This window comes from Coenobita brevimanus, chromosome 107, assembly GCF_032717465.1.
Source record: "Coenobita brevimanus isolate Jiangsu-jjx chromosome 107, ASM3271746v2, whole genome shotgun sequence".
Taxonomy (NCBI): domain Eukaryota; kingdom Metazoa; phylum Arthropoda; class Malacostraca; order Decapoda; family Coenobitidae; genus Coenobita; species Coenobita brevimanus.
In genome coordinates this window covers 17,948,794-17,968,229 of record NC_137060.1, presented here as the reverse complement: position 1 = coordinate 17,968,229, position 19,436 = coordinate 17,948,794, and the positions used below count along the sequence as shown (strand labels likewise).

At 41.6% G+C, this 19,436-nt stretch overlaps 1 protein-coding gene across 1 annotated transcript in view; it reads right to left on the bottom strand.

Annotated features, from left to right (window-relative positions):
* The window catches only part of LOC145416711 (lipase 3-like), a 32,561-nt gene extending 13,432 nt beyond the window's left edge, over window positions 1-19,129 (bottom strand). The window contains exon 1 of the mRNA XM_080285644.1: window positions 18,936-19,129. Coding sequence (XP_080141770.1) covers window positions 18,936-19,129 — 194 coding nt within the window. The remainder of the gene's footprint in view (window positions 1-18,935) is intronic.
* Between the last annotated feature and the right edge of the window lie 307 nt (window positions 19,130-19,436).

The window sequence follows — 19,436 nt, the reverse complement described above, 5'->3', positions numbered from 1 at the left end:
TGAAATCATGAACTTATCATTCTCAAGTAGTTCGTAATAAGCAAGGGAACAGTTTCATTTCAACGTGTCACAGCCTGGCTACACCTTTTCTTAACAGGAGCTGTCAAGTTAAAGTGTTAAGAGAGCAGGCAGTTTAATCGCACCGTGCACGAAACACTTTCAAGCAGTGCACAATAAATGATGTAATATTTTTTTTTCTACCACATACTGTACTCTTTATACTCTGACTCGGCCAGACATTGCCATCTCACCATCTTGAATGCTGAGGTGTAGCAATAGATTAGTACTGAAAACAAAGGAATGCTACGCTGTTGCAACCTTCCACCTGACCAAACACATATCCCCCACCTCCGTGCACACCTAACCATATGCGTAACGGCCCTCACCCCCCTTCCCAGTCTTTTCATTTAAAGGTGGGCGTAAGGAGAACTCCTTGAGGACGCAGTCATATCCTGGGCCCATCAGATGCCTTGCGCAGGTTGCATTGAAATATCTGGGCTTTTTTTTTTTTTTTTTTTTTTTACTTAAAAAAAAAAAAAACTACTTAACACCCAGCATTCTACCTATCAAAAGGCACCAGTTCACAATAAGACATATAAGTAAGTGAAATTTCATCACTCTGTAGTAATACTTTCTGAGCTCTGGCCTGGAAACAAAATCTCTACGCCCGGCCTCCCGCCCTGCCGCCTAACTCTACAGACAGACACCTGTTGATCCCAGTGATAACAACGCCCCCATCTGACTTTGTCAGGTGGAGGGTAAAATGGTTGCTTGTCATGAAGGAGCGCAATGGAAAGAATACAGAACAGTAGTATTGTCTACTGCCACTTGGCTACATGAAGCAAGCTACTGTACGACAAAAGTTGGGCCAAGTTAAGGGAGCAAGATTTTAACAACACCTTTCCCTAAGGACACAATTAGCTGTCTTGAGTTTGCATGCACATCTAGATCACCGGATGCTAATGGGATGGCCAAATAGTCTAGTGTTACGTAGGTGAAAGTGAAAGCAGTTAGATGAGATGAGATACTTCTGTGGCTGTTTAAACACGGCTGAATCCGTAGTCATGTGTCCCGATCAGTTTCATTATCGTAGTTATAGTCCTCTTACCTTAACCTAGTCCAGATTTTTGTCCCATTGCTCATTGGCAGAATATAACAGTATCATTACCAGAGTTAACATCTCTATAAAACTTACAGCTCAAGGAGGAGAGATTATGAATTTTAATTCAGGTTATCGTAAAAGGAGTATAGGTATTAAAGTTCATGCCAGACAGTTTTGTTCTTGTCAGTCACGTGAAAATGAAAGCAGTCACAGGAGATGAAAGACGGTCAGCATGCCTCAGGTTTCGTCGTTTATTCCTTCGTTATCAAAATTATTATTATTCTCTTTCATACGTTAACAGGCTTTCTAATTTACTTCTCGCCGATTATTATTTCCCCTCCTTACCGCCTAGATTACTTAGCCACAACAGTTTTTTTTTCAATTTGTTTTAGGGATATTTGCGCTTGTCCATCTGGCGGCGCATTCAAAAACGCTATCATTAACATTTTGACACTTGACACTTGGCACTTGTTTTCTCCCGCAGCTTATCTTTCCAGCACGTTTTACTTGCCTGTTTATTTATGTACAGTGCATGTTAATATTATCTTTTTATTTAACCTTTTTATTCTGTGTCGATATTAAAAAGATCGAATAAACACACAAAAGGAGTAATGTGCAAAGTAAATCACGTGGGAAAAGGTGCACTACAAACCCTGCTACACACACACACACACACACACACACACACACACACACACACACACACACACACGTACTGGCTTTTATCTTCGCCAAGTTCTCGCAAGAACTTGTCTCCATTAGCCAACTTCCTTGCCACAGTGCGTAAGGTTTTTTTTTTTTTTTTTTTTTTTACATGCTTCCTCTCTTGTATCGAATGCTGGCAGTAATTCTCTCTCTCTCTCTCTCTCTCTCTCTCTCTCTCTCTCTCTCTAGCATCCTCACTTCCGCGTTCACATATCATTTTCACCCAGTCATCATTTTTTTCCTGTTAGTTTTCGTCATACATTTGATATACTGATGATGTGTACGGTGATGTCTGTTCTTGCCTCCTTCCGATTTTATTAAGTATTATCAGTAGAGAATAATGCAAGGGTAATATCGCTCGTCAAACACTACACCACGATACTCTTTTTATGTGTGTGGGGGGGTGGGGGGAGGAAGGGAGAAAGGGCCACGACGGGGTAATATCGCTCGTCAAACGCTTCACCGCATTATTATTATTGTTATTATTTTTATTTTTTTTAAAGAAGGGGGAAGGTCGACGACGGAGAAATATCGTTCGTCAGACCATTCACTGCGAGACTTTTTTTGGGGGGGGGGGGCTACGACGAGACTTTTTTGGTGGGGGGCTACGACGAGACTTTTTTTTTTTGGGGGGGAGGGGCTACGACGAGCCTTTTTTTTTTGGGGGGGAGGGGCTACGACGAGATTTTTTTTTGTTTGGGGGCTACGACGAGACTTTTTTGGTGGGGCTGCGACGAGATTTTTTATGGGGGCGACGACGACACTTTTGGGGGGGATGGGAGCTGGGACGAGACTATTATTATTATTATTTTTTTTTTTTTCAACTTAAGAAGGCCCTCTAGCAGTGAACGGATTTATTCAGACTATATCTAATCCCACCCGTCCGATAGGTTTCCCCGAAGCTGAATGAAATCGTTTGACAGTGTTCGGAATAGAGAGAAAAAAAGCGTCATCGAAAGGAAAGGTCTAACGCTATTTTTTTTTTTTTTTTTTTTTTGTAACCTCATTTTAGCTCCTTCACCTCGATGACGTATTTTTCATTACATTTTTGCTGAATAAAACTCATGATTGAGAAAGAATCAAAGGAATAATTTACGTGTTTAGGCCGAAAGACTTTATTACATTTTTGCTGAATAAAACTCATGATTGAGAAAGAATCAAAGGAATAATTTACGTGTTTGGGCCGAAAGACTTTATATTCACCCGGGCTACCATAAGTATTTTCATCTCTGCTCGTCATGTAAGCCAAGTGGCAGAGTTCACTAAATTACAGTGAGGCAAAACACTATACGCCAAATTCTGCTTGGCTTGTAAGATTTCGTAACACGTCTTCCTTTTGCGATTTATTTATTTATTTTATTCTTTTTTTTATGCGAGGAAGAAGGAACCAAAGGCCATGAGCCCGCAGTAACAGTTCCCTCCAAGAGAAAAACAAAATATAATAGAGAGCCAAATTCAAGATCCGATCATTTTGAGATGCCTGGACACACTGCGTTTGAAAGACTGGAGATCATAGGCAGCAGGAAATACAGACAGAGGGAGACAGTTCCAGAGCTGACCTGTTGCATAAATGAAAGACTGGGAGTAACGGTTAACTCGTGCATTAGAGAGTTGGACAGAAAAGGGATGAGAGTTTGCTGCCAGACGGGTGCTACGCGCCCATCGTAGAGGTGGAGGAATGCAAGCAGACAGTTCAGAGGAGCAGTGACCATTAAAGTAGCGATAGAAAAGAGATAAAGATGCAACAGTGCGGTGAAGAGACAGAGGTTGAAGGGAGTCAGTAAGAGGAGGAGGGTTAATGAGACAAAAAGCCTTTGACTCCACCCTATTGAGAAGAGCTGTATGTGGGGAGCCTCCCCACACGTGAGAGTTGTACTCCACACAGGGGCGGATAAAACTCCTGTATAGAGTCAACAATTGTGCAGGGGTAAAGAAAGAGCGGAGTCGGCTTAGCACACCCAATCTCTTGGAAGCAGATTTTACAAGAGATGTAATATGATCTTTCCAAGATAAGTCCCGAGTAAATGAAACCCCAAGCATGTTCAAGGATGATGCAGGATTAAGCTGAATATTATTAAACATTAGTGGGTATACCTGTGGAAGATTTTGTCGGGTTGATAGGTGTAGGAACTGAGTCTTAGATGCATTAAAAACAACCATATTATTTTTACCCCAGTCAGAGATATGAGCCAAGTCAGACATTAGGTGTGCCATAGCCTCATCCCTTGTTTGTTGAAGTAACTGTTGAGATGGGCGTTGCGGGAACCGAATGGAAAGGTGAAGGGTGGAGTCATCAGCGTATGAGTGGATAGGGTTAGATGTACAGCTTAGAAGATCATTGATGAATAAAAGGAAGAGAGTTGGTGATAGGACAGAGCCCTGAGGAACACCACTGTTGATAGATCTAGGAGAAGAACGATGGCCGTCTACAACAGCGGCTATAGAACGACCAGAAAGGAAGCTAGCGATGAAGGCACAGATAGAAGGATAGAAACCGTAGGAGGGCAGTTTGGAAATTAAAGATTTATGCCAGACTCGATCGAAAGCCTTTGAGATGTCAAGTGCAATGGCAAAGCTTTCGCCAAAGTCCCGAAAGGAGGATGACCAGCAGTCTGAAAGGTAGGTGAGAAGATCGCCAGTGGAGCGTCCCTGACGGAATCCGTACTGACGATCGGAAAGAAGGTTGTGATAGGAAAGATGCCTTAAAATGTTTCTATTGAGAATTGACTCGAAAACTTTTGAAATACAGGACGTTAAAGCAATTGGACGAAAGTTGGAGGGTTGGGAGTGGTCACCCTTCTTTGGGACTGGCTGAATGAGAGCATACTTCCAGCAAGAAGGAAAGGTACAAGTTGACGGACAAAGGCAAAAGAGTTTGCCTAGGCAGGGTGTAAGCACAGAAGCACAGTTCTTGAGAACAACAGGAGGGACCCCATCAGGCCCATATGCCTTGTTAGTACTGAGGCCAGTGATGGCAGAAAATACATCAACTGAAGAAATTTTAATGTCAGCCATAAGGAAGTCAGAGGGGGGAAGTGATGGAGGAACAGCACCGGAATCGTCTAAGATGGAATTGGAGGAGAAAGTCTGTGCGAAGAGATCTGCTTTATCAGTAGAAGAAATAGCTACAGAACCATCAGAGTAGAAAAGAGGAGGGAAGGATGATGAGGTAAAGTTGTTAGAAAGATTTTTGGCAAGGTGCCAGAAGGAGAGGGAAGAATTCGAGTTGGAGAGTTGAGAGCATTTAGTATGGATGAAATTATTTTTAGTAGAGCGAAGAACAGACTTAGCACGATTCCGGGCAGAAACGTAAAGATGATGTGATTCAGGGATGGGTTGGCTCCGGTACCTTTTGTAGGCCCTCTCCTTGTTGCGGACAGCATTAGAACAAGCGTGATTAAACCAAGGCTTTCTTGCGTTAGTCAAAGGATATGAGAAAGGAATGTATGCTTCCATGCCCTAGAGAATAACCTCCGTAATGCGCAAGGCACACTCAGATGGCTCCCGGCCATGGAAGCAATAATCATTCCAGGGAAAATCAAAGAAGTACTGCCTGAGAGCCTCCCAGTCCGCCGTAGTATTCTCATGTATGCTACCAAATTCAGTCTATATTGGTGATAAAGAGAAATTCACAGCATACAAGAGACTGTTTAAGTGTATATATTGCAAAATACGAAACCTCTCACATCAGCAAAAAAAATGTTTCTGGATTTTCCCTCTCAACATACCATTAACTTCTTAGTATGGTGACGCTTTTACTGTTTATTCTTGCTACCTTTAAATGCCCTCATCGATTTTCGGAAAGATCTCCCATAATGAACAGGTTAATGAAGGCCGTATATAGCCAACCCTTCCAGTTCGGAAAAATCTCATCTAAGTTGAATAAAATCGTCTAAAAGATGGAAGAATATGATGGAAAGTACGTCATCAGAGTGAAAAGGTCAAGGAAATGCGAGAGGTCAAGTAAAAGGAACACCCGTACTCGCAATCCGCTTTCCACCATGACGCAGGCTGTACACACACTGCCATATGGGAGAAATGATGCATGGTTTCAAATGACAACTTTCCCCTTGACGTGGCCATAGTTTACGAGTATGTGAACACAGGGGTACCTTTCTCTTACCTCTCTCCTCCTCCTGTTTTTTAATGCAGGGAAGAAAGAACCAAGGGTCAGAAGTCCGCAAGATTGTTCCCTCCAAGAAAAAATAATAGTCGAGGTAATACAGACAACGGAAATAATAGCAAGTACTCTTTCACGTTGCAGCGTGTCGTCTAGTGTTTCCTTCTCAGTATACTAACTCGTGACTCATGTATGCGTCAGTGTATCTTTTTGCTCTCGTTATAACCTTCCTGTTTGGTCTTCAGTGACAACATTGCCCAGTGTTGGGGCTTGTATTGAATGGTAAATAGATAAATAAATAAACGAATAAATAAATCTCATTTTTAATCATTCGAAACGTAAAGGCATGAAGTTAATATGCGAAACTTAACTTACAGTACTAATGGGACTGGTAAAAAACACAATATGTAAAAGAAATTAAATTGCAGAAGGTTCACTGTTGTAATATCGCCACATTTGGTTTCTCATTTTCTTTTTCCTTTTCTTTTTTCTCGCACGGCCATCACGAAGCATTTATTGTGTGGATTGTGTCGCCTGTGAGATGTTGCCGAGAATTTCGAAAGCCTGGATGGTGAGTGAGTGAATGCATGGCCTATTTCACCAGTCATTGTTGATAATTTTCTCACAGGTGTACTTTCCATGCTCCTATTTTTCAGAGCCTTCCAACCATATACATTAAAAGAGAAAAGTTGATGATGATGATGATGATGACAACGGTGGCAGGTATATCCTTAGCTGACTAAAATCATCTGGACGTAGCAAGAATAAACTTAAAATACACACACACACACACACACACACACACACACACACACACACACACACACACACACACACACACACACACACACACACACACACACACACACACACTCGACATCAAGGGGTAAAGATATAATTCCATCTCTCTGTCATCCACTCCCTTATTAATCTGTCGGAAGCGTAGGGGACCTGGGCTAGGCTACTTACTCCAGACACTGAAGACTAAAGTGACTATACTCCTTTTACCACTCTCTTGACCTGAAAAATCGCCATCTCTGCATCTGGAATGTCGCGTTGTAAAAATAGATTGGCACTAGAATATGAAGCTTGTCACGAAGAAGTGCTGTGGAGAGGATGTGGAGCTCTAGCCTTGTCTTTTTCAGCCATCGAGCTACGTGGAAGAAGCTGCAAAAGAACGAAAATCTTGGCGAAGTTAGTGTGAGAATAATTTTTTTTTCTTTTTTATAATCGATCGTCCTAGTTTCATTATGTGAGCAAGAAACCCCAACCAACCCACAGACATCAACCCACACTGACCACATTCACCTGGAGCGCCTTAGCCAATCACACCATCAGATAAGTGGCTAAGGAAAGTGTGTTAGGAAATCCAGCAAGAACACTACTCGATGACCCAGCAGCTTCTATCGGCTTTTCCTTATTTCCGATTCTTTGACCGCGGTAAATGTTTCGCTTCAATGAGTTGTCAATTTAACTTAATATTTTTGCTTTTCCTGTTAAGGCGATATTATCCCAAAATGAATTCTTGAGTAGCCGTCAGCCTGAAGTAATTGTTCAACACCACCACCACCACCACCACCACCACCATAATAATAATCATCATCATCAATCATTCCAACCTGTCCTCACACCTGTAAAGACAGGAAAAACGTTAAATTCAAGTCCTTAAATTGTTCCCTCTCCCCTCCCTGCCCCCTGGGTTCGACCTCGCGTCTTTCCCAACACCAGGTTATACTAACTGCTTGACCGATTTTTCTCCTGACCTCAATAACTGGTAGGTCAGGTCTTTGTTCCTTTCCCAGGTTTCTCGGAGTATGCCAACCAACCAGTTTAGATGCAGGAACTTTGACTTTTTCACAGCCGGTGCATTTAATAAGCTGATAAGATGAGGGGAAGAGGTCAGTTGCTGCATTACCTGACCTACTTTTAGCCCATCCAGCACGTGGCACCCAATTAATTTTATTTTATTTAGTCTAAGCTTTCTGACATGGGTTGCTCTCCTAAGCTTGACCCTATCAGTATATGGAAACTTCTTTTGTTAACTATTCTTGCTACTTCCTGACTTTTTTCATTTTAATATAGGGGAGATCTTTTGTGCTTAAGGGACTGAAGTAGGGTAAATCTAGCTCTTTTCGTTCAGAATGAAGAGTTAAAGGAAAGTTTAATTTCATGCCAGTCGACCAAGCCATTCACTGAGGCAGACAATCAGTTTTTGTCCACCTGTCTGAGTTCCCGAGAATCGATTACGCATTCAATCAGTTCCGAGCTGGGTATACTAACTAGTGCACCACCAGCTGAATATGGTCGTCTGGTATGAACAAGAATGAAATAGGACCTCCTGGGACAGAAGAGGTTAACCAAATCTTCAGGCAGCATCAAAAACAGAATGAAAGTAACGACCCAGATCAAAAAGGGTTAAATGGTGCGCCGTAGTTGGCTCTACCTTTGACCTGACACGTTTTTGTCACTTTTTTTTACTTTCCCACCGCCGAGTCAACCAGCTAGTTTAGATCGCAAAAATGTTTGCTTTTTGCCAACCACTGCAGAAAATACCTGACCTTTAGAGCACTGACGATGTACCAACGTACCTGACACTTGTTAATTCTCAGGCATCCTAGTTTTCTTATGTACAGTATTTGTGCCACTTTTTTAATAGTTGATGCAATACATGCGAGGCCCTTTGAACAGCAGCGACCCATCAACCAGTCTCTTTTCATTATCACTTTTTTAAAATTATATTTTACAAAAACATTCTCAGGTTCCTACGACTCATAATCTCTCTGTTTATCCATCTACAGCCAGACGCCTTAATCCCGTAAGGGGTGGCCATAAATAAATCGCGACCATGTCACCCTAATCATCTGAATAAAATCATCGTGCTTCAGGTGGAATTATAATAATAGAATTGTCCCGACTGTGAGGGGGTTAATGGTACTGGGATAAACACTCAGTCTCCTTCTGTCAGTTGAATAAAATCGTGCGGCGTCAGCAAAAATATCACACTTGAGTAGTCCCGGTCTTGGAAGGAATAACCGTATTGTTTTTTAGACTATTTTCCTCATGCTACCACCGCCAGACGATTATATTTAGGTTAGGAAGGAGGTTAATGAACTCTGTCTAACCCCTCCGGCTCTAACAGTCTCTCCTAAGCTGAGTAAAATCGTCCGTGGATAGCAAGATCTCAGTGAAAAATACCACGTTGGCCGGATTGAAGGAGCTATAGCACAGTGTTGAGGCTAATTCCACTGGTATTCCACTGGTATTGTCACTGCCTCATGTGGTATTATACAGGGTAGGACCAGGTTTCTAGCGCCTTCAGTACCATAGGCGGTATTCTCGTACGGTTATAAGGCTTACTAACATCTCATACCGATTTATTTCTGATTCTGCTCCGTTACTATATTTTTGTGTGTTATTCATGCAGTTTGTTATTACTGTGTTCTTCTTACAAGCTCTGTTATTATTGTGTGTGATCATGCAATCTATGTCGGTATTAAAAAGATGTAAGAAGCCTAAAAGAGGATGTTAATGAGTATTCTGAAAAATAAATCGCTAGGGAAGAGGTGCTAGGGAGCCTCCTTACGCGACGAGATACGGGCCCTTGACGTCTTACTCATATTCTTACTATCTACAGACGATTTATTAAACGTAGATGAGATTTTTCGAACTGAAGGGTTTTGATTTGGCACTCATTAACCCCTTCACTACTATAGCATGCTCTCTTAAGCTGAATAAAATCGTTTGGTAGCAGCTAGAACCCCTCCCCCCCAAAAAAAAAAAAAAAAAAAAAAAGAATGATGATGCTTTCCGGCTAGAAGGATTCATTGTTGCGACATATTTTTTTCTTCTCCCAGTCCTTCCGTTTTGAATCAGCGAGATTGGACAAAAGAATTTTTGCTTTTCTCTTTTCATTTTCTTCCATTTTTCTTTATCTTTTCTGTTTCTGTTTTCTTTTCGGTTTGTCCTGTTTTTTTTTATTTTTTTATTCTCCATTCTCTTTTTACTGCATCAAATAAGGTGGTGGCGGTGCCGCAGGAGAGGTCGGTTTGCTGCGTTAATGTCACCCCCTTTCCTCCCCCCCTCTCTCTCATTTTTACTATTATTTATTCCTGTTACCTGCCCCAGACACTACTCAAGTAAGGAAGAGGAAGAGTCTGAATTCGCCTTCTTTTAACCCTTTCACTGCTGGGTTGCTTCTTAGATCTAAACAGAGTAGAATCAAACGAACTTCCTAAAGCAGAAAAGATGAACTGGTGCGTCATTCTTTTTTTGTTTACTCAGTGCAGCAGACCAGTTTTGACGCAAAGATTGGTTGCTTTTTGCTTCCCGGTGCTATAAATATGATAGTACGACGGGTCAGGTGTTAAGCTACCAGACCCACTGGCATTTAGTAGTAATAATGGTGGTGGTAGTAGTAGTAGTAGTAGTAGTAGTAGTAATCTGTGGCTGGAAATTTTAGCTCCTTGACCACCGAAAATTCTCTCTCTCTCTCTCTAAGTGAATAATAAAAAATCGTCTGGAAGGAGCCAGTAGGGATGGGGCCGCTGCAAGTTTCCGTCATTAGTATATACTCAGTGGACTTTCAGATTCTTGGATTTCCTCGTCATCATCATCATCATCATCATCATCATCATCGTCGTCGTCGTCGTCATTATCATCATCATCATCATCATCATCATCATCATCATCATCAAATCCTCAAATCCTTTCTTGCCCCATCATCATCATCATCAAATCCTTTCTTGCCCTATCATCATCCCCATCATCATCATCATCAAATCCTTTCTTGCCCTATCATCATCATCATCATCATCATCATCATCATTAAATTCTATCTTGCCCCATCATCATCATCATTATTATTAAATTCTATCTTGCCCCATCATCATCATCATCATCATTAAATCCTTTCTTGCCCCATTATTATCATCATCACCATCATCATCATCATCATCATCAAAGCCTTAATTGCCCCATCATCATCATCATCAAATCCATTCTTGACCCATCATCATCATCATCATCATCAAATCCTTTCTTGCCCAATTATCAACATCATTATCGTCATCATCATCATCATCATCAAATCCTTTCTTGCCCAATTATCAAAATCATTATCGTCATCATCATCATCATCATCAACATCTTTCGTCCCGTCAGGAATGTAAGGGCTTGGTGCTAAACTACTCAGTCCACATACTTAAGACGAGGGTGACTACAACAGTAACAACAACAGCAACTACTACTACTACTACTACTTTTAACGCTGTGATTTCTGATGGTGAAGAAATGGGTCGCTTATGAAACAAATTTAGGCTTCGTTAAAAGTTAAGTTAGAAAGAATGAATGAATGAATGAAGGAAGGAAGGAAGAAAAATAAGAAAAATGGAGGAAGAAAGGAGAGAAAGAAAGAAATTAATGAAGGAAAGAAGGAAGAAAGGAAAGAAGAAAAATAAGTAAAAAGAAGAGAAGGAAAGAAGAAAAATAAGTAAAAAGAAGAGAAGGAAAAAAGGAACACAAGATAAAAGTGAATAGAAGGAAAGGAAAGGAAAGACCGAAGGAAGAAACAAAAGAATAGGTCAAGCTTAGAATGTGTTTAATTTTCGTCTCCGCCTTTCGCCTTGTAAGAAAAAAAATTGCTTGAAAGACAAAAACTAGCCGGCGTGAGAAGAGAGAGAGTGTGGCTAAATCTGGTTTTAGAGCAAGTGAGAGGGAGGCACGTTGAAATAGATCGAAGGAAGGAAGGAGGGTTGGGGAGGGAAGGAAGGAAAAAAGAGGGAAGGAAGGAAAGAAAGAGGGAAGGAAGGAAAGAAAGAGGGAAGAAAGGAGAGTTGGGGAGGGAAGGAAGGAAGGAGAGTTGGGGAGGGAAGGAAGGAAGGAGAGCTGAGGAAGGGAAGGAGGGAAAGAAATAAGTAAATGAAGAACGAATGAATAAAGGAAGGAGAGGTAAAAATCAAATAGACATGCACGTTCTCTCTCTCTCTCTCTCTTATGACAACATTGTTCTTTTTCCTTCATAATCCTCCCCCCATCTTTTCCCTCCTCTTCATCTATGACCTCCTCCACAACCCCCTTCCACTCCATTATCTCCTCCTCCTCCTCTTCCTCCTCCTCCTCCTCCTAGCTTGTCGCAGGTAAGGCATTAACATAAAGCCACTGCGTTCCACCTGACACCTGAGTAATTTATTTATTTGTGAGTTGCAGGAGTAAACATTTCCTTCTACCTTCAACCAGAGATCGTCCGATTGCTTTAGTCTTTGCTATTTCCTGGCGATTTTATGCAGCCTGGGAGGGATTTCGGGAGCTGGAGGGGTATATAGTCTTGATCAAACATGTCGCTATTAAGCTGGGGAAAAACCGTCCGTTGGCAGGAGGAAAATAATAAAAAAAAAATATATATATATATATATAGGTCTTTGTGCTGAAGGGGGATTAATGGCTTCCAAAAGTTGACCATGATCTACGAAAGAGAGAGAGAGAGAGAGAGAGAACGAAACGTCCTTGTACTGGACTCCTTAAAGTAAACAAGACAGTGTTTACTTAACACAGTTAACCCTTCACTCAGGTAACCTCCCTCCCTCTCTCTCTCTCTCTCTCTCTCTCTCTCTCTCTCTCTCTCTCAAAAATCTCTACAACCAGACGATTTTATATTTTTTGGACAGATTTTTCGAACTGGAGAGGTTAGACACAGTCTTCATTTAAACTTCTTTTTTTTTTTTTTCACTACGAATGTATATTTTTTTCATGAGTAAAATAAAATCCTCTAATAACTTGTAATAAATCGTCTGTCAATAGCATGGGTGGGATTTAAAGGACGGCACCGCACTGAAGGGGTTAGGGGTATTGATCATCAGGTTAGGTGAGAATAAGTTAGTTAGATTAAGTTAAGAATATGCTAAGAATGTGTTAGTTAGATTAAGTTATGGTCGGTGAGAATAGGTTAGGTTAGAGGAAGTGCAGTAAGTGGGTAGGTTAGGATAAGTTAGGTTAGAGTTAGTTAAGTTAGGCTCGGTTAGACAAAATTATGTTAGAATAGGGTCTGTTAAAATTAGGTGAGACTGAGAAAGGTTAGATTCCTTTAGATTACGTCAGGTTGGATTAAATTATATTACAGTTGCTTAAGTTGGGTTTAAGTTAGACTAGGTAAGATAAATTTGTTAGTATAGATAAAGTTAGGTTAGGTAAGACTGGGTTGTTAGTGTAGATTGTTAGGTTATGTATGATTACGTTTCAAATATATATTAAGTTAGGTAAGATTACGTTTTAAGTATATATAAAGTTAGGTAAGATTAGGTTGTTAGTGTAGATTAAGTTAGGTTAGGTTAGGTCAGAAGCGAAGCAACATGGAACGAACTGACCTTGGGGTAGGATTGACCTGAAAACGTTTGTTGACTTACCTTCGAACGTAAACAAGAGGCAGGTACCCGTATGTTCTCCCTTCAGTTTAGTCTCTCCTTGTGTGTTTATTTAGTCCATTGATGTAGACAGGTCCATGAGTATACGTATCTGTATGCACATTTCTCTGTTATCATATATACAGATCACTTTAAGAGCTTAGTGGATGCGTATAGGTTTATATTTTCAGTTCATAAAATTGGTACTTTTAAACGTTTGGCTGAGATGAGAAAACAAGGAAAGAAACTTAAGTATTATTAAAAGCTTGTCTGAGATAAGAAGAAAAGAAGGGAGAGAGGAAGGAAGGAAGGAAGGCAAGAAAGAAGGAAGAAGCGAAGGAAGGAAGGAAGAGTAGAAGAAATAAAAAGAGAAAAGAACAGAAAAGAGAGACAGAAAGACAGTAAACAGAAAGATAAAAAACAGAAGCATAAAGAGATGTTAGTGTACCCTTTTTTCACTCTCATAATAGCAATAAAATTCTTCATTGAATAATATCACACGTAAATATTAGGGCCCGGATGAACGAAAAATAACGAAGTAAAAATAAAAATAAAAATGAATAGACAATAAAAAAGATTAGTTCTGTCTCTTGAGTTATTTTGTTTTACCGGAGAAAAAAAAAATCATACTTTTCCCACGCCGTTTGTTCTCAGTGCAATAAACGAATGAATAAATAATTGAACAAATTAATAAATCAAAGCTCAGTTCTGCAAGGGAAATGATCTTAGAGTTATTTAACTTTCTAGATGAGACAGAGAAAGGACAACACTGAATATCTCCACATCTCTTCTCCTTACTTAAAAAAAAAAAAAAAAAAAAGCGAGTAACGGTAGATAATTGATCGTAAATTTGTGAATCTGGGCCCAAGTTCGATATTAAGGACGTTAAAGATTGCGTAACACCTCTTCTTTAGCGATTTATTTTAACACCCCATCATCCTCTTGCTGGATGTTGATACAGTGTAGATAATAAAGCGATACAGGTGACAGGCATGTGGAGGTTTAATATCCAAAATAAATCGCAGAAGAAGAGGTGCTAGGTAGCCTCTTTATGCCACCTAAATGCTAGACTTTGCGACGTTGTGCGCAGTGCGAGGGCATGAGACAGACTGGGGAGTGAGCGGTGGTGTGTTGGTGAGTGACCGTGGTGGTGGTGGTCTTGCGTGTGTGTGTGTGTGTGTGTGCTTTCTTAGGTGGGCACGATTGTCTTTACACACACACACACACACACACACGTGTATGCAAGAGTTTACGTACAACTTTTGCTTACATACCGGTATTTAAACTTACTAATCTAGCTGCATATTATGATTTTTTTACTACATAATTCTCTCTCTCTCTCTCTCTCTCTCTCTCTTACATAATCGCGCGGTCCGTGAGGTCTGTGTGAATTAAAAAGTAAGCAGTGTACACAAATGGTTTACGTACACTCACTCGCGTACACATACAAAGTCAAACACACTGGCATTCACACACACACACACACACACACACACACACACACACACACTTTCACTCCCACATGAACCATATCAAGCAGATGGAGGTGTGTCAAGACAGGGAGGGGGGGAGAGGGAGGGGGGGGAAGGAGGAATTAAGAGGGAGGGAAAGTGAGGAGGGGGTGGGAAAAACAGGGGTGTTTGGGGAGAATAATAGGGGGGAGGAAAGAGGAGGGGAAGGGAAAGGGAACAGGAAGTGAGAAGTGGAGGGAATGGACAAGAGCTTAATGAGGAAGAGGGAGTACAAAGGAGTTCAAAGGAAGGAAACAGCACTATCATTCATCCTTCCAAAACTCTATTTTACCGTAGATTATTACTAAGGTATCTCTTCTGTGAGTTAATTTCTTCACGTCGATGATTTTTTCTTTATTAGTGCTACCAACAGATTATATTCAGCTTTGGAAAATCTGATAGTGCAAGGATTAATGAAGGCTGTACTTAACACCCTCCCCCCCTCCCGTTCGAAAAATCCCCCAAACTAAGTAGATTCCATGATGACTAAGACTAGAATGAAAAATACGTCCTCAGCTTGAAGAGGTTAAGGCAAGGATAGCACACACACACACACACACACACACACACACACACACACTTCTCCCACCAACCAGTCCCTGAGAGAGAAAGTAATATCAAGCCCATCATTACTTAACGGCCGTGAGAAAAAGTTCGTCGGCAATCCTGTACCAGCTTTGTTTCCTGCCTTTCATATTTCTCATCTCACCCTAAACGACAGAGTAGTTTTCCTTTTAGTGATCTTTATTTTTTTTCTTTATATTGCCGTCACATGGAAATAGTTACGCCTTCCAGTGCCCCATCCGGAAGAGAGGCGTCCGTGTACTTGTGCTCGTGGCTGTACGTTGCGATGCTGTTCGGCGGGGGTGGACTACCTGCGTTGAATATACTGCAGAATACATTATGCCACAGACGTGTATTATTCAGGAACGAAGGCATTTAGCTGGAAACTGGACGACAAATACGTATCCAAGCGATGTACCACAGTTTACCGTACTGAAGGCCAAGATGTTCCATATATTTCCATTTCTGCTGCTGAAGAACTGATTGGCTTCGTGTGACAGGAAACGTTTACCAGAATCCGATCAAAACAGGAAGGGAAAGAAGCGAAATCTAGAAGGATAATGGCGCCAAGGACAGGAGGGAGGGAGGGAAAAGTTATGGAGGGATGAAGGGAGGAAAGGAAGGGATATTAATGAGTGGGCAAGGAAGGAGGCTTAGAGAAGGAGGGAGGCAAGGACAGAGAAAGGGAGCTGGGGGAGGGAAGGAAAGAGGATGGAGGGAAGGGAGGGAGAGGGGGGGAAGGGAAGGTCAGAGAAAGCGAGAAGGAAGAGGAGGAAAGGAAAGAGGGAGGGGGAGGGGGAGAGAGGGATGGAGGGACAAAGGAGGGAGGATACATTCTCTCTCTCTCTCTCTCTCTCTCTCTCTCTCTCTCTCTCTCTCTCTCTCTCTGCCCAAGGATAACAGGAACCGGTTTAGGTTAAGTTTTTCCAACGTGCAACTGCCAAATATTTGTGGGTTAGAGAAAGTGACAGGAAGGAGGTTGTAGGATAGACTCCGGCTGTTGCGAGAGAGAGAGAGAGAGAGAGAGAGAGAGAGAGAGAGGGTGGGGCAAGGGCTGTCTCAAAACTGGAATCTTTACACTTTTTCTTGCCCAACCTGAGATCGAACTCGCATCCATTCAGACACAGTAGACTTCTTCCCCAACCACTCGGCCACCACCTCCTGCCCACTCCAGATGATTATATGAAGGTGGAAAATTCGGACTGTAGGAAGTAGATACAGATTTGAATACATTTGATCTCGTAATATGAATAAAATTAGTGCGTCATCGTAGTGAAAGGGTTAGGGCTGTATTCCAGGACCCGTATTATCGTCAGGTATGGAGGCTCCTTAACACCCCTTCCTTAGCTATTTATTTTTGGGTGTTACTGGTTAATATCCCTTCGTACGTTAAACATGCGGAGTAGGTCGATATTGGAAGGATTTAAGTAACGCAGAATAGGGCAGTAAGGTGTAATAAGTGAAATAAATCGCTTAGGAGAAGGTGTTAGAGAGTTTCCTTAATTGATGAGAATACGAGCCCAGGTGGCATCATAGGCTTCGTTGGCGATTTATTACGTCAGACCGTTTCACTTAGCGTAGGAAACACCTTTAAACCTGGGGAACTTAAATATAACCTTCTTAAACTTTTGACTGCTAGAGAGGCATCGTAGCTTGAGCAACAAATCGTGCGGTGATAGCAAGAATGAAATAAAAATGCATAATCGACCTGAAGGGGTGAAATCGATTGTGTTAAGGCTGTGTAGTAGGTCGTATTAAGAAGGAGGACAATTGCTGAAATTTTGTGAAAGGCATTTTTTTTCCGTTCAATTTCTTTTTCTCGTTCTTTTTTCGTTCAGTTTCTTTTTCTCGTTCTTTTTTCGTTCAGTTTCTTTTTCTCTTTCTTTTTTGCTTCTTATTCTTTTCCAGTGTCGACGTAGATTGTATGAAGAACATACAAGAACAGTGTAACGGAGAAGCAGAAATAACCTAGTAATGAATAGGTGTTAACTTCCTAACCGCACGAGACTACCGCCCTGGGTGTTAGTGAATGAGGTTGCATTCCCAAATTTTCCGGCACTACCCCGCTGGAGCCGACAACGACGAGTAGGCCTATGTATAATAAAAATTATCTGAGGCTATTGTAATGTGTAGTAACGAATATTGTAAATAAAGCACCGTGTAATCTATATGAGAATAGATTACTGGGGGGTACAGTTCACTGCAGTTATAAGTACCTGTACTGTAAAATACTGTAATGTGGAGTTTAACGGGAAAGCAGGTAGGCTGCATAGCAAAATATTTTACGTAAATTATTAGGAGTAGGTCTTTATTATTGTCTATGGGTACTATACTTTGTGATAATAGGGAACATCGCACAGCATTTTGCCATGTGTGGCAGTAAGAAAAGAGAGAGAAAGGAGGTGAATGACTTGCAGTAGTCACTGACATGGATTACTGATGATTCTTAACTTTCTTGGCCATACAGAGAGGAGGGGGAGGGAGGGATTACAAAGGAAAGCAAACATCAACAGACCTGTTGGTCCTTTCGTGGCCGTTTGGTAAAGGAAAGGCTACAACAAGATCTAAAAACTAACTAAAGACTCTAGTCTTTAGTTAGTCTTTAGATCTTGTTATAATTAAAGACTACAAAAAAGTAGGGAAGGAAAGGTGGGTGGGTTGGTGAGGGAAAACTGTGACCCTACTGTGGACTGCAGAACACCACCTCTCGATGTGATATCCCTTGCATATAACATTTTCTTTGATACATACATCTTCCCCGGGTAGACGACTTATCTCCCGACATGAGATGGGAAGAAGAGATTATCAGAAGATGATTAAAATATTAGAATAATATTGAAAATATAAGTGATAATAAGATGGTATAATAGTATGAAGAGTATGTGGCCACGATACCAATAAAAAGAGTATACTAGTGTAACTCAACAAGGAATTATCTAAGTCCAAGTCAGATAGTAAATGAACAAGATAATGAGAGGAATCCACGTGGAATTCAATATCAGGGAATAAAAGGATGCACTGAATGCGCACATTGAAAGAGGATGGTAATCGCATCAATTAATAATATGATGGAACAAGAGTAAATAGAGTAAAGTAAGAGGATTGTATGACTGATAAAAGTGTTGATACATTATAATGATAAGTAATAAACCTATACTGATATACTGTATATATATATATATATATATATATATATATATATATATATATATATATATATATATATATATAGATATATATATATTGTGTGTGTGTGTGTGTGTGTGTGTGTGTGTGTGTGTGTGTGTATGCTGCGTGTTCTGGGGTCGACTTCTCGTCCGCTGAATACAAGCTACTGAGCAGTGGTTCTCTTTCGAGACCGGGTCTAGAATACACAAGAGGAACAGAGCATAAAAACTCAGGTCGACCAACCTTACGCGTATATTACCTCAGTTACAACTTAGAACAGAATGCAATATTAATATTATACACTGAGCAGGTAAGGGGACACAGTAGGACTAGTGGACTCTGGCCCGGGCTGTTGTGGTCGGGCTGCTCACAGGTGTCGTCCGGGTGTGGGAGGAATCTCGTCAGGTGTGCCCTCCCGCAGGGGGCACGGGACTACTGCCGAGGGCTGGGGCATCTGAAGTGGGCTGCTGGGCGGTGTGGAGGGAGACCCTTCCCTAGTGGGGCCTGGGTGGGGAAGGCGGTCCTCTTGACTGGTGCCAAACAAGGCGAGCACGCAGGCTTGCATTCGCCTACTCTTGGAGAAGGACTGCTTGCTGGTGGGGCTGGGGAGGTCACACCCTGGAGTCCTGGGGGTGCCCCTGGGCGTCTGGGGGCTGCAGTCTCTCTCGGGCTGAGTCACCGTCAGGAGCTGCCTGCGGCATTCCTTCCCCATGGAGTCCGACAATGAGGGGCATCGCCCGGGTGCTGGCTGCAGGGCACTGACTCCCAGGCTCACAACAGGGCATCGCCAGATCTCCTCCAGCTGCAACTCCACCTGGGAACTGCTTCTGTTGGGAGAGAGAGAGAAGGGTGTCCCGCTCGGTCTCTGGCTG